This window comes from Calonectris borealis, chromosome 11 (genome assembly GCF_964195595.1).
Source record: "Calonectris borealis chromosome 11, bCalBor7.hap1.2, whole genome shotgun sequence".
NCBI classification, from domain to species: domain Eukaryota; kingdom Metazoa; phylum Chordata; class Aves; order Procellariiformes; family Procellariidae; genus Calonectris; species Calonectris borealis.
The window spans coordinates 1,882,648-1,903,169 of NC_134322.1; the positions used below are offsets into that span (position 1 = coordinate 1,882,648).

At 44.0% G+C, this 20,522-nt stretch overlaps 2 protein-coding genes across 10 annotated transcripts in view; one reads left to right on the forward strand and one right to left on the reverse strand.

The window, feature by feature from the left end:
• The first annotated feature begins 90 nt into the window (after window positions 1-90).
• CALML4 (calmodulin like 4) lies at window positions 91-7,741 on the forward strand. Its single transcript, XM_075159714.1, has 5 exons — window positions 91-1,133; window positions 1,246-1,276; window positions 2,814-2,954; window positions 3,624-3,812; window positions 7,426-7,741. Exons 1-5 carry the CDS (start codon window positions 1,131-1,133, stop codon window positions 7,542-7,544), a joined length of 483 nt encoding a protein of 160 aa, XP_075015815.1. The 5' UTR covers window positions 91-1,130; the 3' UTR covers window positions 7,545-7,741.
• A 3,274-nt stretch (window positions 7,742-11,015) lies between these two features.
• Window positions 11,016-20,522, reverse strand: part of PIAS1 (protein inhibitor of activated STAT 1) — a 62,646-nt gene continuing 53,139 nt past the window's right edge. For 3 of the 9 annotated variants that reach the window (XM_075159703.1, XM_075159701.1, XM_075159702.1), the window contains 6 exons: window positions 20,164-20,324; window positions 18,170-18,300; window positions 17,673-17,850; window positions 16,356-16,498; window positions 15,987-16,024; window positions 11,016-14,476 (listed from right to left, as the gene is read on the reverse strand). In XM_075159703.1, coding sequence (XP_075015804.1) covers window positions 14,180-14,476; window positions 15,987-16,024; window positions 16,356-16,498; window positions 17,673-17,850; window positions 18,170-18,300; window positions 20,164-20,324 — 948 coding nt within the window. In that variant the 3' untranslated portion in view covers window positions 11,016-14,179. Of the gene's footprint in view, window positions 14,477-14,782; window positions 16,025-16,355; window positions 16,499-17,312; window positions 17,369-17,672; window positions 17,851-18,169; window positions 18,301-20,163; window positions 20,325-20,522 lie in introns of those variants that run through there. The other 6 variants (XR_012675180.1, XR_012675179.1, XR_012675178.1 and 3 more) reach the window with 6 other exon arrangements.

The following is a 20,522-nucleotide window of genomic DNA, read 5'->3' on the forward strand; positions in this document are numbered from 1 at the left end:
CTGCGCAGCCGCTGGGTTTCTTTTCGGGATACTTCAAGCACCATCGGACCCGCAGAGGCAGAACATCGCCCATCCCGCGCCCAGCCGAGCTGAGCTTTTTGTAGGGGACAGGATGGGGCAAAACTGTAGACTCATGTAACATAATACTTGCTTTTCAATGGCTTGAATGTCAACTGAGTGGCAGAAGCGCAGCACTGAGGACGTGAGCAAACCTGGCTGTTTGTCTGGGCCAGTCCACCCCAGCTGGAGGCTCTGCCTCCCCGCGCACCCAGGTTTAAACCCCAGAAGCTCCCCGGCTCGCCGCAGCCCTCCCCCTCCCTCAGCATCGTTTCCTCAGCGTCTCCCTTCCGAGGGCTGCAACAAGACTTGGCAGTCCCGGAGGCTCCCAAGCAGATTAGCTAAATAAATGCTAATAAATAAAAACTCAGACAATGGGGACCTTTTTAAACCATCTCAAAAAGCCCTTCTTCCCTCAGCCTCTCTGCAGCGTCCCAGCTCCTCCATGTTTGCAGGGGGCACATCTAAACCCCCCTTCCCCTGCAAGCCCACCGGGCAGGGCACAGCGACATTGCCAGCGATGCCCAACGCCCTGCACCGAGCTCAGCCAGGACCTGCAAAGCCTGACCTAACTCCTTCTCCCGCCCACCAGCAAAACCCCTCCAGCAGTGAACTGCAAAGCTGTAAATCCCCCCGCACCCTTCCCCAGCGGCCTCAGCAGATCTCAACAAGGCTGGATTTGTCTCCCAGCAGCTAAGCTTGGTGCAAGGTGTGCAGCTATTTGAGATTATCAAACCTTTTGTGCTCAACCAGCTCATCTCCATCCAGCCTGACCCCCAAAACTCTTAAACCCCGACCGAGGGAAGCTCTCGCCCCACTCCTCCCGACAGCATCGCTGCTCGGGGTCCCGGAGAGCCCTTCTCCCCGCGGCGTGAGCAGGAGCCGTGCTGGCAGCGGGATCCAGCCCTGGCAGGGATCAGGTCTCGTAGCCATAGCAGCAGGGTATTTATTACAGCCCGGCCGCACTCCGCCCCGGGCTGGCGGACTTTAGCCCTTAATCGAATAGAAAAAGTAGGAGCAGACGCCTCTGATCCCCACGAGCAGCGTAAAACACAAGGAGGGCCCCCAAAATAATGGTGAGTGAAGCGTTTCGGCTGATACAAATTGCTCACCCCCGCTCCCCCATCTAGATTTTAAAGCTGCTTTTCTTTTTTTTGTCTTCTCTCTCCTTCCCCCTTCACGCTACAGGCAAAATTTCTGTCCCAGGATCAAATCAATGGTACGTACAGTTTTGGTCTGGTTTTTTTTATTATTATGAGCAAGATCAGCTTAACAAATTTATAGCTGACGGCATTTCCCCCAAAAGGGTCTCAGTCTGGGCTTGTGCTCCCCCACTTGCGCTCCTCCCAGCTCTCGAGGGGATCTGCTCGCTCTGAAAGCGGAGAAATCTCCCTGATTTCATTAAAACAGCACTAGGCACGGGCAGGGAGCTGAGACCCCCTGCAGACCCACACACCGGATCGCACCAAGACCGGCAGAAGTTAACCAGCGACCTCCCAGCCCCATGAACACCGCCCTGGCCGCGCTAGCAGGGACCAGGAGAGATTTCAGGTGACGGTTTGCAGTGCTGGAGCCTGGCAAGGCTTCACGTATGATGGGAGCGAAGGTGAAGGAGGAAGAGGAAGGTGCAGGAGGTACAAATGCTCATTGTGAGGCCCCGGGGCTCTCCCTGGTAAAGGGGACCCCTGCCTCGGGTGGGAACGAGGAAGGGTTTGCTACGAGAATGGCAGAAGAAAGCTGAAATAAGAGTATTACTGCAAATCTGTTAATCTGCAGCGCCCTTGGGCTCAGCAGCTCTGCAGGATTGCTGCAGGGGAGGCGGCGGCCGGGGTAGGGGGAGGCCACAGCACCCATGGGGCACCCAGCACCCTGCACTCACGCCTGCACTAAGGTCTAGGGACAGAGAGGATGAGGGGGGTGGAGGGTGATCGCACCAAAATAGGCTGATTTTTATTTCCTGGCTGCGCTGCGGACAGGATTGTCCCTATGCAGCACAACTTGCCCGTTAGCGTTGAGCGTGACGAGGAGCGGAGCCTGGCACTGCGCTGGGAGCAGAGTGGGAAGGCAGAATGAGAGATGGCAGCCTTATCTAGGTCAGCTGCAACCCTCACATATTTATTCGAAGCCAGCGTTCGGGGGGGAAGGGGAGAGGGCGAGCAGGCAGGCGAGGACCGCGGGCAGAAGCGAGGGAGGGGAGATGCTGCAGCGGGATGGCGGCAGGGCAGGCAGAGCCCTCCTCTGCTGGACGCACGCAGCCGGCCGCGCTCGGGCTGTCAGATGCGACGTGACCAGTTCTTCTGGCTTTTATTAAAATCCAGCTGGTGGCAGGCAGAGGCAGGGGCAAGTGCCAGACCCTGCGCAGACCACGGCAGGGACCAAAGCAGCATCCCCCACCGCTCCTTAAGGCTCGTTCCTTTAGCATCCTCCCCCACCCCCCACGAAGGCAGAGAAAAGAACTTTTTAACAGTTTTCTACATATTTGGAAGCCTGACTCCACTTTCAGACTTACTTCATTAGGCTGAAGGACCCCGATTAGCGCAGCTATTCACAAGCCCGGATTTTCATTGCCCTTGGCACTTCACCCGGGGTCCTCCCCCACTGTCCATCATCTTCCTTGAAACGAGACACCCCGAACCAGACACAATATCCCCCCTGGAACCCTACCAACGCCGCCCGGCCGGGCAACGGGAGAAGAAACGTCACTGGTAGATCAATGTAATCTTACATGGCATAACAGAGTTTTGGTTTTTAATTAGAGTTCAAGGAATGTTTTTCCCTGTACGACAAGAAACAAAAAGGCAAGATAAAAGCCTCCGACCTGATGGCAGTGATGCGGTGCCTGGGAGCCAGCCCGACGCCAGGAGAGGTGCAGAGACACCTGCACTTGCACAAGATCGGTAAGCAAAGTGCAGCCGTAGCACGGCAATAAAACACACTGGATTACGGTTGGAAAAATTCAACTTTTCTGTGGTCAGGAGACTTCATGCAAAGACAAGGAGCTGCCTGGAGCCCAGTAGATAATATCCACTCTCAGGTGAGACAGCCCAGGCAATGCAGCGTAACCAAGAGCAGTCACCAAAACCTAGTCTGACGTGCTAGCGGGTGAACAAAGTCAATCCAGCACACAGATTAGAACAGTGCCATTGAAAAAGAGAAGCTTCAAGAGCAGCAGGAGGCGTACATACTGATTATGGATTTTGAGGCTGGGAAACTGTCCAGTCCAACCAGCAGAGGTAGAAGAGCACAGAAAGATATTCATCTGCAGGTATGTATAAATAAATACGAAGCGCAGCAGAAAGAACAATGAAGAATCATGAGATAAGGTGGGCTGGATTAAAAATTCTGGATACAAGGTTTCAGAGCACAAGCCTAGCATAGCTATAAATGGGTTTTCGGGCCAGGAGAAAGCCCCCAGCAGTGGTCCGCCCTGGTCCAGACCAGAGTCAGGCAAAAGGGAAAAGGTGCCCCAGGAAGGGGAACCGGGGGGGAGAGGAGGGGGATGCTTACGTCTGGATCCAGACTACAAAACCGAGCCATTCCTGAAGAATCTGCTCTTATTTTTCCAGACAGAAACGCAGAGTTGGATTTCTCCACTTTCCTGAATATAATGTACAGGCAAATGAAGCAAGAGGAACCCGAGAGGGAAATCCTCACGGCCTTGTCCATGATAGACAGGCAGAAGAGAGGCATTATCACCGTTTCGGAGCTGAGAGCCAAACTTACAAGACTAGGAGAAAAGCTTTCCGAGGAAGAAGGTATTTTGCAATTCAAAGATGTATCAAATGCTCCCCATCTTATTTCCTTCCTGATTTTCCTCTGTAGTCAAATCTGGGATCAGGCGCTTCCAGCTGGGAAGCCAGGAAGGACCAGTACCAGCAGGAGATAGCGCTGGTGCCTCCCTCGTGGGGGCAGAAGGGACGTCCCCCCATCACGCCCGAGACGTGCAGCACACCAGGGCATCACGCCTTGCCGCCGTGTCCCCAGGCCCACCCCCCGGCACCAGTCTCTTGCCACAGCCACACGACGTGCCTTCCTTTAAAACACTTTCCCCACGGAAACCAGAGCCCCCGGCAAACCCAGACACGCCCAGAGAGCGGGAGCGCTCCCAGAGCCGAGCGGAGCGCGTTAGCGACGTCAGCTCGCTGCAGCTAATTAGACTCACGTGAGGGTGAAGTCACCTCGCTGGTGTCAGCCTCCACCCACAGCAGGATCGCTAAGCAGAGATTTTGTACTTTGCAGAAGAGGTAAGCCAGCTGCCCACCAACCGAGAGACCTTTTTCCTTTCTTGAGTTGTTTCCTGAATGATGATTTTTCACCCCGAGATGCTTCACGGTATTTATAAAGCGAGCGTCTGTCCCACCAAGGGCGCTGGGAGAGCGTCCGTGCCCCAGCTGCAGCGATGCTGTGCGGAGCACACAGGGCACTGGCAGTTTCCCGAGAGCGCTGCTGCGGCGAGCTCTGTGGCCAGTGAAAATTGGAAGAGAGAGTTTTTAATTAAGACTCTTTAAAAAAAAAAAGCAACAGAACTGTCCTGTTTGTCCAAATTTTGCCTCCAAGGGGCACAACAGGAGGGCACTTCCAGGAAGCTGAAAATGATCAAAACCTTTTAGACAGCTGATTTTGCCCTAGGCATTTATGTATGTATATAAACTTTTTAAAGGCATGCCCCGCTTTCCCAGGCTGGAGGAGGAGGAAGGCAGGGCAGCGCTCTGCACACCCCTCTGCCCGGCAGCCCTGGAGACGGGGTGTCCCGTCCCCTCCTTGCTCCAAACCACGTCACCCGTGGCTTCTCCTCCGGCTCTCGCAGAGCTCTCGCCCCTCCGACCCCGCTGCAGAGAGCGGGCTCTGGAGCTTGCACATTAGTGCTCCATCTTTGGCAGAGAGCAAGTAGAAAAGCCCATCAATGGTTTGATATGGGCAAGGAGTGAATTTTATCAGGGTTATGGGGTTGGTGCAGACCCCGTTAGGCTTCTTGGGGGTACAAGAACTGTCCTTTCTAATGTTAAAGTAGAATTTAGATTTAATTAGAGCAAGGTTGGTCAGTCCAGTCGCCATCACCAGTGTCACGAGTGATATGCCCACAAGGCGTGTCTTCTGAGTGTTTTCTTCGGTTGTTTAACTGGAATAATAGTTTATGCAGCTGTTTACATCCGAAAGCACTTTCAGAGCTACTACGAGAGCTGAACAGTGAAGACATGGAGACATTAACCCTAATCAAAGGCATCCTAGCAAGAACCGCTGTTACATAAAGAAGATTTGGGGAGTGCAGGGGGATCTCCCATTACTTCGTGAGCAGATGCGCAGCCTATACACCAACTTGTAACAAGGCGCTATAGATCCTAATGGAGCAAGCAATGCTTCTCCCCAACAAAAAATCCCCCCCCTTTGGCTTGACACACTGAACTCCAGCTTGCTCAGTTGCTATAAATATTTGATGCCGGAACAGACTCAATTTCATTAGCATCTGCGATTGTTCAGTAACTACTGGCACGTACCTTCATTTACAGTGGCTCCAGAAAAGCCTTCACTTCATTTTAATTTAACGTACTTTTACCAAATGAGAACCGACACATTTTTCTTCTGTGTTATTTTTAAATGTTCTGGGAAGAATTAATTATTTCTTGAATTTATGTCCTCAGAAGCATTTGATTACCATCAGGGTATTCTTTTTGAAAGGAGGATTAGATCTCCTGGAAAGAAAGAGCTGTTACTTACCTTACCGTAACAGCAGTTCTCACAACAGCCCCTCATTTACCCCACGCTGCAGCCAGATCCCGCCGGCAGCAGCTTCCGCGGGGGCTGCGCTTACCCCCTACATATACACGGATACCTGACTGCAAACAGGGGGAAAGCAGCGTCTCATCCCGCACCCGCACGGACAGCAGAGAGAGGAACCAGGTTATGCTGCTCACAGAGACCTTCCACAACTATTTACAGTAAAACAGCTTATTTCCCCCTAAACCTCCCCTGCTCCCAATGACCCTCCCCCTGGATTTCACAACTGGCAACGGCAAAGCTATTATTCTGTGCTCAAGTATGAGTACTCGGAGTCTTATTTAAACAACCACAGCTCGTTCAGCCTGAACAGCCGTTCTGGTAACCTCAGCCAAGTAGCTCACGAGTAAGAACGCAGACCAGCCCCTGCCACTGCAGACAGGGAGAGCACTCGAGCACTGCCCCGGCCAGGGGACTCCAGCCCGCATGGGCATGAGCTTATGGAGGATTCGTAATTAGCACATGGCCAAGTATAATCCATCTGTTTCAACGGTCTATCAACAGGCTCTAAACACCCAGAAGGCGTCCTGCTAACAAAATATCCAACGATAAATGCAGGTCCACAATGCAAGCTTCCTCTCCGACAGACCGCCTGCCCCATCCCTCTGCACAGCTCCCAGCCACGATCCTGTTCACGCACCGACGGCCCCAAGAAAAACGGCAACACACTTGTGACCACCACACGCCCCTCAACATCCGCAAGCATGCAAGCAAAAAGCTCTTCCGGACTGCATTAGATACCTTATTGAAGGAAACTGCTGCCCAAAACATGATCAAATAAAAGCTGCTGGGATTCTCTGATCCTTGTTTTAGTGCCCACCTGCTCTATGTTATGGGCAAATTAAACAAGCAAGGGAATTCGCCTCCTCCCCTGTCATCCGGAGGAATGTGGCATCTAATTCCCATTAGCAGCTTCATTCAGCAACATTTAACATTACTTTTCTATGTGTCATTTCTTACATACTTCTATTTTATTGACAGTATCTGACAGGAAAAATACCTTTTAATGGTTTAGCCTGTACAGAAGAGAACATTTTAAGTTAGGTCACTGCCAAGACATTCCCAAAGCTGGAAGGAAAAGCATCACTGCTGCCAGGTGCCACCTGCACGGTTACCACTTCTTTAGAAGTATTTTCAGCGAGAGCCTTAGACCCCCAGCTGAGAAGGTATTCTTCGCTTTCCAACACTAAACGCCCACCAATATTAACAGGCGTCACACAAATCTACTTAAAGTTGGGCACATAATCTGCATGAGCGCTTAATTTTGTCGAAATTGAATAGTGTTTGCTAGTCAAGCCAAATAAGCCACTCCTACCAAGAGCAATTAAAAGCTGATTTGGATTAAATTTGTGAATCTTTTCCATGTGGAACTCGGAGAGATGGACATCTCTGCTCCCGAAAATTAGACATTGAAATCAAAATCAACATGCCAACTGATGCTAGTTTAAAGCTACCATGTGGATGGCACCTCCAACTGATCCCAGAAGTTACTACTTCTAACAACCCAAATCCTGCATTGTTTTTCTTTTGAAGATCACAACATCCCTAATATATGCCACTCAAACTTGTATTTTCTTTTACTCTTTCTTTCAGTTGATGACCTGCTAAAAGAAGCCAAAGTTGGACCAAATGGAACAATAAAATACGAAGAATTTGTCCACGTCATTTGTCTTCCTGCAGTCGACTACCAAAATTCAAACCAAGAGATTTGATAAGAGCAGGACCCGAAACTTTTTTAACTTCAATTTTTCCTAGTTACTACTTGGACTCAGGAATCATCATTTGCCTTTAAAAATCCTTATTTTGCCTTCATGATAGGGCTTACACTCACACAGGTTCCCACCCCATTTCTGGAGAAATGTTGTCACAAAATGTGAGCTGCTACTTAAATAAACTGAATGCAACACTCCCTTGTGTAACATGTGTCATGCTTAAAAAAAACCCCTCTTATTTTAAAAATGCATTTAAGTCTACAGATTGCGGCATAATGATAACTTGTAGTTAAGGTCTCAAGGTGACTGTGTTCCAAGAAGTCAGCAACACCCATAACCATTTCTGCTTCCGCACACCCAAGCCTTGACATGGGTCTTTGTGTAGAAACAGATTCCCCGGGAAGCTTGATTATGTCACGATGGTGGTAAATTTACTGTAACTATGCGCAGCTCCCTAGTATTCCTTGGATCCATGGTATGATCCGATAACTCCCAACCAGATGTTCCCGTCATGAAGTTGTCAAGTTAACAGCCCCGCTCGCGGGTGGCCGCGTCCTGTGACTATCCAGAGCGACAGGAGACAGGCAACCGGCAATTCTCCAACTCCCCCAGTTAGCGATGCTCACCGGCTGCAGAGGACAACTCCCAGTCTCCAAGCGGTCTACGGTCACTGTCTCATTCCTCCTCATCTTTCGCTCCTCAACATACGAGATCTCTGTATTGTTGTACTTCTGTCACATTATTTATTAAGATGCAGTATCTTGCAACGTCAAGTCCCTGTGCAGTCAAGCTGCCCCTGCATTCTAAGGCAACACACTGAAAATGCTGCGCTTGGTAAATGTATCTGTCACCAAGTTCTGGGCTAGCTGCCCAGAACGTACTCCTAGAGACAGCCTGGCAGGGGAAAACACGGGCCATGAAAATTCAGCTTCTCTACAGCAGGAAAAAACCACCCCATCTCTCTTGACTTCAGGCTGATTAAAACCCGTGTGCCCCAGAGCAGCCATGATTGATCTTATTCCACCTACATCTTGGCAGCTTTTGCTAAGGTCCTCAGATTGGTACGACATTTAGGACAACATACAGCAGATTCTCTCTGGAGTCGACTGGGAATTTGCAGAGACCATCCGTGCACAGTCACAGCACAAGCAGCAACCTGTGAAGAACACGGGAAGAGCACACGCTCCTGCTGGGTCTGCTGCGGCTTCTACCCACGGGAGCCCCCTTCCCTTCCCTTCCCTTCAGCTTCCCCTCCTTCCACCCGTGCCTCTCTTTCCTTCTTTTAATTCTCTATCTTTATCACTGAAGCAACTAACTTGCTCTTTGCTCAATTTGTGAAATGACCAGCAATTAAATCATTACAGATACAATACATTTATCCCCTAATGAGGCACCGAGCACAGCCTGAACACCGCAGACTAAGGCTACCACCAAAACCATCACACATCGCTGCAACGCTTGGAATCAACCCGGACTGTAACTAGCACAAACTTGGTTAGAAACTGAAAAAACAAAGCATGAGCCAATTTTAATCCTTCCAAATCAGTAACAGTGTCTTTAGAAGGGTAAAGTAGGGATTATTCTCAGGGAATATTATTACATGGGGGTAAAAAAGCAGAAAAGATTAGATGACATGCTGAATGCTACGCAAGAAATGGAAGCGGATCCAGGATGCATCTTTCAGACAAATGGCAGTTTTGTGCCCAACTGCCCCTGATTCAGAGCCAAACTGCAGAGCCGGTGGTTCTCACAAGTGGGCAGTCCCAGACTAACGCAGTGAGCTCAGACTCAGACCCTGACAAGCCAGGCTACTAACCAAAGGCCCTCTGAACAGCAAAGGATCACACTTCAAGGGGAAATAAACCGCTCGATGTAAAACCAACAAACCTTGTCATACCTGTTCTACTGCATCCCTCAATTCTTATAGTAGCTCTTCCTACTCTACAGATAGAAAACAAAACAAAAACCCCTTGTTTCTCTGAAAATTAGAGTTACAAGCAGCTCAACACTCAGACAACACTCCAGAAAAACATTATACAGTGAAATAGAGATAGGATTCACTAGAAAACCCAAGAACAGGTTCCAAATAACAGCACAAGATAGGATTTCCCTTGTAACTCTCTTCCGACTGTTCACAGTTAATCTCAGTGTTTGGACAAAAAACCCACCTACCTTGACGCTGAGCCTTTGAGCACTAGTGCCTTTTGGAGGTCTGCCCACAGCGTGGAGTTCAGTTTCTGCCCACCGGAGCTGTTCCAGACCTTTGCTACAGAAGTACCAGCGAGGAAGGCAAGCAAAAACCTCAGTTGCTTTGAGCATGAGCGTAATTAGCTTATGAAACAAGGAGTTCATTTAGAAGCATTTGTTTCCAATATGCATCAATAGCCAAATTACAAATGATCCAATACACAGCTTAATTCTTCCCTATTGACCAGAACAGTTGATTAACAAATCCTTTCAGCTGCAGACAATATAAAAGCTTGTATGTCATGGGGATTGATCAGCTCAAAATCACTTTGGATTACTCCAGAATGCATCTGTATCATAACAGGCGGTTACTACCCTCTCTGGGTGGGTAAACATTACCCAAATAAAAGCTAGCTAAAGGAAACCGCACTTCACACACACTCACAAAACAAAGCAGCACTGTCGGAGCTTGGAGAGACAAGTGTGAGACACTCCATGCCACAAAACACTCGGAAGCAAAGCATTCCTGTTCAAAAGGGACCTTTGCAACTCTGAGTTCACCGAAAAGACCCTGCCCCCCCGCTTCCCGCCCCCCCCAGGAAACACAACGTAACTGAATGCTTTTTATTACATCTAAAGATTTCTACATAAACAGGTAACATTCAATAGGTAAACCATTTTTTTTTCCAATGCATATAATAAATATTTTCACTTGGTACTTTTATACAAACTGACATTGGTCTACTATACATTTTTAAAAGCCATTTACTGGTTTGGCATGCCATATGGAAACTAAGAGAAAGTCTTAAGGCAATGAATGACAGATTTAAATTCATGGAATTAATGGTATTTTTAATATTCTGCTTATATACATTTTTCCCTTTGTTAATTAAAACAATTAACAGCAGCACTTTCGGGGACCACCAGCAATTTTCCCTTGTTAGAAATCTAAGCTCTGTTAAAAAATAAAAAAAAAAGAAAGAAAGAAAGAAAGTTACACTGACAAACCAAAATCCTTTCTGTTTAAAATGTGCTTAAAACCCTGAAATGTTAAACTGCAACAAAGAGTTAATTTTCAAAACGTTCTCCTCACAGTCCTTAGCTCTGCATTGGGAGGCAGGTCCAAGAGAGTCCAATGAAAATCTATCAGTCATCCCGTCCTTGAAAGGCTTATTGAATCCTTGCCATGGCGAGGAAGGGGAAGCCTGCAATTGCTGTCACATCTATCATTATGGAAGTGCTACAAGGTTTTGAACGCATGGCACAGGTTATAGTTTAGCGCGGTTTTTCTTCCTCTAAAGGATGCATCAGTAATGCTCTCAAGAGTGATTCAAAGCCACTTCCACCCTGCTATTCGAACAACAGCTACGTACTCATATCTGTGTGCGTATGTACATACACACACAGAGCACTATACGTAACACAGACACACGTGCACGTGTGCGCACACCCCACACCTCCAGTGGAAGAATTTGAGGACAAGAGACCACTAGTCTAAGGACCACAGAAACTCTGCAATCTGCAGCGAACGGAGCAGCACGGCAAGCCAGGCCGCCCCGGGTTGCTTTACTGCATCTTTGATCATATGCGAACTAATGGAGACTGAGTTTTGGAGCGACATTTGCAGGGAACTTGTCGAGAACTCAGACTGAGACTTCTACCAAGCAATGTTAACTGTGGTCAGAGGCACAGAGAATTATCAACTATAAAGAACACCCTAGCATGAAACAGGAATACTCACAAAGCATATGGGATTAATACCACAAAGGAGGACTCAAGAACATTTCTGTCTCTTCTTTGTAGAGCAATGAGGTTAAAAAAATGACAACGGTGTACTGAACAGCCTTCCTTCCCTTCAGGGTAACTTGTGAGGAAATGGAAGACGTCATCAGCTGACCTCACCTTCCAAAAGCTAAGACAGGCATAAAGATGCCAGATTCTGTGTTACCACACATTTCATTTTGTATGTGAATTAACAAGATTTTAATACCATTGTCAAAAGTGACATAAGCTGCTCTTCAGGTCATCTTTAACAATACAGTCAATGGAAATGTTGCCACAATCGTCGGTAGAACAGCCACAAGCTCTCCCGAATTTCTCTTAGGTGTTTCAGATGCTGGGGACACGCACGCTCCCAGTTACACTGATGGCAGTCGTACTCCAGATTTACAAACGGTATTATAGCAAAGCATATGCTCTGAAGTTACCAGGTTAGTATTCATGACTAAAATGTATGAGATATATTCCTAGTGTAGGCTTAATCACTTCAAAATCAGACTGAGTTTAAAAAATAAGTATTTCCCATTTTCTATCCTTTTATTTATTTTTTAACTGACATTTAATAAATTATAAAATTGGTGTATGGTGAAATATATATATCAGCCAGATATGTATGAAATACACATGCATGGGAAAAACTATTTAACTCACTTTTAACTCACACACACAGATCTATAAATACATATATACACACACATATACATATAAACACAAACATTTGTTTTCAAAATTCAAGTCAACTATTTAGTGGCAGAGGGATGCTGTAAAAACACTAAAAACAATTTTGATGCCACATAATGTGAACCTTTCAAATAACCATACAACTGATCATACAGCAATACCTAATGCTACTTGGATTAAAGATTTTTTTTTCTTTTTTCCTTTTTTTTTTTCCTTTTTTTTTTCTTTTTTAATCAATGCAAGATTTTGAGACAACTTCATAGGCAAAAGGTGGCCCTCGTCAATGCTCAAAGCAACTAGCTGCAATCAACAGTTTGGACATTAAAAATTCAGACAACAATCTGCTAATTTTAGTATTCCTTACTCTCTCTTCCTGATAAACTTGTTACCTGCATTTTCAACCAGTTATAAAAATATTTTTCACATCAGAGGAAATATTTACTCTCTCTGACATGGACTTTGGGACACAAGAGAATCACCTCCTTCCCTCCCCCTTCTCTTACTTTAAAAGAATCTCCTGAAAAACTGCATTCCAGCTATTTACACATTTCACTCTTTAATAAGAACGAATCAGCCCAAATGACCCACCAGTTCTAAAAAAAGATTTTCCTATGTCATGCACAACTTAAAAAAAAAAAAAAAAGATAAAAGAAACCAGGAAGTAAGTATGGCTCAAAGTTCTACGTAAGTGTACTGAAAAATCAGGGAAATCAAAATAATTACAAGGCCAAAAAGAGAAAACTGAATTTTGAAACCCACTACCCTAAAAGACTTTAATAGGTAGCAATATGTTTGAGTACATGGGCTACAGGGTGGGGCTTTTTTATTGGGTTGGTTTTTGGTTTAAGAGACTCACATTGAACATTTAATATTAATTTTGATAAACGTGAACTCAGAAGACAGTATACCAAGACCATTATCAGCTGCACAAACCATGCAATAGTGTATTGGTATTTGTATTTTCTTCCTTTTGTTGACAAGTTCACTTTTAAGCAGGAATTTGATCTACTGCAGCTAAAAGTAGGTTTCTCCAGACAGAGTAAGATAGGCCTCAGTTTAATAGGCCATTTATACACGCATGGCTAACTTTAAAGCACAAGCAGTTCCACAAATTTAAAACTGACACATGCTTAATATTTTGCTCATTAGGATCTTACATTATTTTAAAAGGATTTCATAGTTAGTTCTTAGAAACAAAACCCTACAGTCCAATGTGTCAATGCTTTTATTTGGGGCTAGATTCTATAAAAATTCTCTGTCTTGTCGCACATAAGCACAGCCAAGTAAATCCTCAGCCTGAGATTTTATTGAGCCTGGCCCTCAAGAATAATTGGTGCACTAATGAGCTTGCAACATGCTTGATTAAAGCATGGAATTAAAAAAAAAATCGTCTGAATAGAGGGTCACATAGAACCAGAAATGACAAAAAAAAAACCCAAAAAACCAAACCCACTCCTGAAAGGCTATGTGCTGCAAACAGAGGGGATGCTGTAGAACAGTTTGGGTAGGGTTGATTCCACTTTAAGCATAATAAAATCTGTGCTAAATATGGGATGGGAGAATTAGATTCCACCAAAGGTAAATGTCTCCAAGAGGAGAAAAAAATCCTCTCACAAGTTTGAACTTCAAAAGTTCAGCTCCTTTCCTGTTTATGTCACTGTGAAGAAAATAATGCCATTTGTGTCCAAACTAAGGGGAAAAAAAGTAACTTACATGACAAATGCACAGATGTAAAATCTTCAACATCCATAAAAATGAACCGAAGCTCCTTGTTTTTGATTTTTTTTTTGTTTTGTGTTTTTTTTTTCTTATTTTTACCAGTGAGGCCATCTTAGGTTTATATACAAAAGTAAAACTGAAAATATACTTTTGTTCTCTGTACACATAAATTTTTTTCCCTAAAAAAGGAAAAAAACTTGTCTATGTTTCTAACATAAAGTAAAACCAAGCACAAAGATTTCCTCTGACGAGTTCATTTACTCCAAAAATCAGTCCAACGAAATAATGTCTGGTATGATACCAAAGATAGACGCCGTGTCCGTGCTGCTCCTACTTGCAACTGGATGACCATGATTCTCTCGCAGGCTGTTGGAGGAAACAAGACTGCTGTTACTGCCACTATTGCTACCATTTGTGGCTGGCAGAGAACTGCTTCCTCCTGCATTTAGCTGATCGAGAAACATCTGAGATGAAGTGTATGGGAAAAAACGAGAGTGTAAGAGTTCTTGATCATCTGATGCGGAAACTGCCGCAGCTGCGGCGGCAAGAAGGGATGTGTTGTAATGCTGGGGGGGAAAAACAACATTTTTAAGTTACATTTCAGACACCATAGTTTTGATTCAGACCAGCACAAAAGAAGGTATTTGTAAGCTAAAGCTCTGACAGCTTCTGGATTTCACACCAGCTCGTCTACTCAACCTTTCTGTAAGGTAAGTGGACCAATGCAGTGAACCTTTACCTCTGCAGCCCCTGATTTCTGAAGCCAAAAGAAACTGGAAATACTAGTATTAGTAAGAGCAAACACTAGAAAAGTAACAGTATTGCAAGACACCCAAAACAGTAAGAAAGGGTAAGAAGCAGCACTCTTTTACCTCTTCAAAAAATTCCTTGGTGGAAAAATTCCCCAAAATTCAAAGAAACATTTTGCCATCCCTCTCCTCCTCTCAAAAATTCACAGACCAACCACAGCTGGTGAAAGTATGTGCTAATCACTGTTGGTGGAGGAAAGCACACTTCTGTGAAAAATGCATTTAGAAATAGCACGCTTAGTCCCATTAGATGGCGGCAAGAGCTGTCCCAAGTTACTACTCTCTGCTGGGCAGCCCCTGAAAGGCAAGGACTTTAGCTATCAAGAATCAGATTTAAATACAATCTCTCTGTAGGGTAATTTTTGCTCTCAATGTTGCTTTCCACGATGATGAAACATCCATGCAGGGTATTCAGCCTTGTTTCCTGAAATTTGTGCACTGGTATAATTATGCCGTATCAGTGCAGCATCAGACTTCTGCACTACTTGTTTCAGAATAATTCTCATATCTATATTTTACTGAATATCAAAATAGCCTTTCTGAATCCAAATTCCACAGTGCAGGCTCTGGTCTTAATTATGTTATGAAAGTATCCCTCTACATTTAGTGTAATTCTCCTACTTGGATTGCAGAACAGACATGAAGGGACAAAGGGCAGGTGAGCCACCCCAGCTCCTCTCTTTTCTTGGAGGCACAAGAGGAAAAGTGATCAAGTGGGAGGACTTGCCAACCCAGATCCCTTTTGAGAATGACCTGCTTAGTTCCCAAAACGAGGAGCCAGCATCAATCTAGCCCATTTCAGTAAGCACTTACAGAAAGGTGGCAAACATGGTATGAACAGGCACACAGCCTCAGAAAAACCAGAGGGCTGCCCCGACTCTCCAAATTGTGTAAACGACTGTCAAGAGACCCAGTAGTGGGGCCCAGGCTGTCAGATGGCCAAAGGTCAGACCTCAGGTCTGAAAAAATAAGGAGTGGCTGGTGGACCTTCAGCTATGGCTGAGAGTCATTCCACAATACAACAGTGGCTCACTGAGCTTCACCCTTGGGAACTGAAATGTTTATCTTTCGTTACGCCTTATCCTACACCCGTATTGAGACAATGCTTATGTTTGGTCACAGTTTCTATGTTTATAAAATAAAGCTGCAGCCTGCCTGCATTTACACCTACATCATATATCTGCTCCTTCCTCGCCTATACATCCATGCCAGCAAGTCCTTCTCAGAAAAGAGTAGCTGCCATATGACTTGATTTTCTTTGACTTACCTGATTGTCTCCTGACAGGAAAGGGAAGAAATCTAAACCTGTAAAGAGCCGAAGAAAAAAATTAAGCTTCTCAAAACAAACAAGCACCTCCCCATTTTTCCACCATTCATTTTGAAATAAAACCAGCATAATACTGATGATACTTCAGATTCTCTTCACTACCAGAGCTTGCAAAACATCAACCTTTTAAAACCTGAAGATATTAAACTAAATTTTCCTTTTTTTTTTCAATACCATCTCATCCTCTGTGGATGCAAAATAATATTTTGCACTAATGGATTGTCAAATGACTGCATGTTTAAATCCTTTTACAATAGTTATTATTGCTTGGAGAGCTGTACTTAGAGCTACGAACAGCCAGAAGCTCACCTTGCAAGTCATAAGGCATAGGTGTCATATGGAATGGATGCCTGTAGTCTTGGATAAGTGATGTATTGATGTAGCTGGTGTCAACCGCAGGAAGGCTTGGTGTTCTTGACACAGGAGATGCTTGATGGGGTAAATTTAAAATGCTGGAAGAAACAAAGGCTTGTTACAAGCATAAAATATCATCTTGGCTTTAAGGCTAAAAGGACAGCATTTGAAGATTTCTATTGCTGTCCCATGCAGGGTATGCCTATTTTCAAATTTAACACAAAGTCAACCTCTCGAGATGCATTCTGAACTTTGTGACAGGTGCGCAACAACAACTCCCCTACTAAATTTCAAAGCTTCACTAGAAAGCACCAAGATGCTACAGCACCTCAATGAGTCTTGTAAGAACTGTAAAGGGGGGGACACGACATGAGCATCACATGTTCCCCAAACTTTCTTCTCACAATGTCATTTTATCAGAAAAGTTAATTCAGTCCAAGCCAGACTGCAGCCCAAACAGTTGAAGTAGAGCAACATTAAAAGCAAAGTAAAGCTCAGTCTCAAACAGTAGAAACTGATGACTCACTATAAATGGTATTGGGATCTCTGCTACTAATACACTACAAATACTCCTAAACCAGGACAAGACAATCCTAAAGGCATACTGAACCCCCCAAAAAGGTACAAATCTGCATAACAACACAACAGATATGCTCTACAAGGTAATTAGCAATGGCAGACAGCCAAAAAGGTCTTGAGGAGTTTAGTGATCACCGAGTCATTTACACCACTGCAGTAATAATCAGTTCAACAACAGGATCCTTCAGTTAGCCCCAGTTTTCATCCCTACATGTTTATGTAAACAGGGTGCTATTAGCAGCTTGGCTACTTAGGTGTAATCAGGTTATTCTGGCATTCTTTATTACTATGCTACTGGCAGTAATCACCAGCAAAAACCACACACTCCCATACCACACCCATGTTTCTCATTGCTCGCTCTCTCCGTATGTTGCTGCTTTCGTATTTCCCTATGAGAGAAAAACATTTCCAAATCTGCAAAAAACAACCTTTTGCACCATTTTATACTCATTTTCACAAATATGAGTATAAATACAATTTAAAAAACTGTATTGTGTTACACTCTTAACTCAAAGTTGTTATTCCAATCTTTTCAGGCCTTGTGACCTGAGACCAAATCAATTTGCTATAAGCTACTAAATCAGGATATAAGCCAAATACAGAACTTTCTAGATACAATTTCCTTTGAAATTTGTTACTACTCTCCATCGTGAGTATATTCTCTCTGCATTGGCCGGCATATTTTTTTCTCACCCCTTATTATTTAACGGTGATGCTGGAGATATGGAAGGACAGCTTCTCTTTGCAGATGGTTCTTCCTCCTCTTCATCTGATGAGCTATCAATGGTTAAATCAATCACTTCTACTTTCTTATTTTTATTTGACTGTTGGTGAGAAGACACCTGATGTTCCAAGGAAGAGCTTATGCATCCTATACAAAGTAAGTCGACATTACAAGCTGTAGCTTACAACAACACTACAATCATCATAACATCACAGCTTATTATATGCCTTCATAAATAAAGCTTACAACTTAGAATAAAAGACAACAAAATTACATAACATTGATGATAACTTAAAAGTACCATCAGCCCCAAACAGGGAGTACTCAAGTAATCTTTCTCACAAAGAATCATTAAAAGCTACAAACATACATGCAAAAATGAACATTTTGAAAAGTTAAAGGAACATCAATACTTAACAGTTCAACAGTATGACATTCAGTCCGTACACCTCAAAACACAACTTACCATCAACTCCGTTGTAAGATGCAGTTACTTCCTGCACTTCCTTCTTCGATCTCATAGGAGCCCACGATCCATCCTCCTTAAACTGAATTTCATCACAATCTGTACAATACTTCAGGATTTCCATGAACAACCTGTCAATCAAAAACATTTAGTATCAGTCCTCAAAAAGAGCTGAACCCCTTTTTTTACTCCAATAGCTTTATTGTCAGTGTAAGTTTGAATCAGTGTTTAAAGAGAGTCGAAAGCTTTCATTGTTCCACCCTTCTCTCACCTACTTCCTTGATAAAAAGGAGTCATTGAAAAATTTAAAATATTATCTAAACTAAAAATCTGCACATTCACGTAAAAGAACTACAAGAGCAGAATCCTGCAGAGCTCATGAGACAGAACTCTTCATTTCCCAAAACGAAGGAAGAATGTGAACTAGCATTAAAAAAAAAAATCTCCTTCTTACCCACATTTATCTTTGACAATATTTAATTAAGGAAGTCCATATCTTAAAGGAGTCCATACAGCTGAGTATTTAAGGACTAGCGTTTCCTGAAACCTCTTTATAAGCGAAAACTTCCTAAGAAAAGCTGAGCATGGGAATCTAAACTTGCAGCCTCTTCTCCTAGCTGCGTCTCCTAAGACTTTTAGGATCCTGGCACCACATCACTCCCAGTGGGAATTCCAGCTTTTGACCAAGACTATTCATGTGGTTCTGCGTAGGAAAGAGTTTTGCTTTAATTAGTGAGAAAGTTCACTCTTCCCCAGATTGAAACATTTTCTAGAAATAACCTTCTCTTTGGGATGCTACAATTATGTCACCTAATCTCCAACATCCGCACCTGGCAACACAAGAAGAAATAAGGAAAATGCATTGTCTTAATTATTACTACTGTCAGCCTTTACTATTTTTAGGCTGAAACCTAGAACAAGGAACCCCACAGTTCTTTGATCCAAAGCAGAAAACCTGTAAACCTCGGGGTCCGTGAATCCAAAACAGCCTGTGCGAGCCCCGAGTGTCTCTTCAAGAGCTTTTTGCAAGGCCTTGAAGGGGATCCCAAGCAATCTTAGGCTTCACTGGCAGGTCACCAAAACGAAGCACATACTCACTAAAAAAGACTCAATCATTTGGAAGTGGTTTTCTGAGGTTCTGTTTGTTTCAGCATTTTTAGTTTTGCTTTTTGGGGTTTGTTTGTTTGTTTGTTTGTTTTGGTATTTTTTTGTTTGGTTGGTTGTTGGGGTTTTTTGTGGGTTTTTTTGAGTAAAACATTCTGAAAGTATTCTCAGAAGACTCTACTTGTTCTCCTCCTTTATCACACTTTGGAAAGAAGATTTTTGTCTAAGGAATTAAAATGCAAACCCAGGAATACATACTTGGCTTTTCTTCATGGAAACCAATACTAGATTTATTTTTTTTTTTTAGTGTTTTGCAGGTAGGCAGTACCAGGGAATCAATCTCTATGTCACTTTCTATATATAGCAACTCCCCAAGTGTGAAATTGCACATGGAATTGTACATGCATTTGGGGGGGTGGCAGTATTTATTTGATCTAACGTGAATGTCTGCTATCAACTATGCCAGATTTGTGCAGTTGCTCCATTAAAAAAAAAGACAACATGTGCTGTTTTCACCTAGGAATCCAGCACTATGGAATATTAAAAAAAAAAACCCCAAAACAAACAAACAAACAAACCAACCACTAACCAAAAAAAAACCCCACAACCGTTTTAGGCAGGATAGCTCAAAAATTTACCTAGGATTGGAAGGAATACCTTTCGTTATTATTAACTTTAACAGCTTGATGACCACAATTCTTCCAGAATACTGAATGAAGAGGTACCTGGTTAGTAATTCTTCACCAACAGCAGGGAAATTAAACAACATGGTAACTTAAAACAGTCACAGCCAGATAACCAAGATTTCAGAGCATTTATCCTGTGCAGCACAAGAAGAGTAAGCAGAGTGTGTAAGGTACATCCTTCATTTCGATTGAAGTTTTACTTACCCATCAATAATGAGATGTTCATAGGGAGCCTTCTTGTCACAGACAGGGCAAACCCAGGTTGGTTTCTTTTCATTCATTTGAATATACAGAGTGGCATCAAAACACTGCAGGTGTGAACAAGTCAGGGCCCTACATGGTATAGTCAGCCGCATTTTACCAAGCTTTAAGAGAAAAAAAAACAGGATTACATCATCTTGGTATTAAATTAACAAACAGGGCTTTTCTGTCTGAAAAGAGACAGAGACAGGTTGAGTTCTACTCCAGAAAGAACTCTCACAAACGCGAGTTTTGATTAATACACACGCCACATACACTGTTCCCTCCTTCCCGCAGGTTTGATTACCACATAAAAGAAAAAT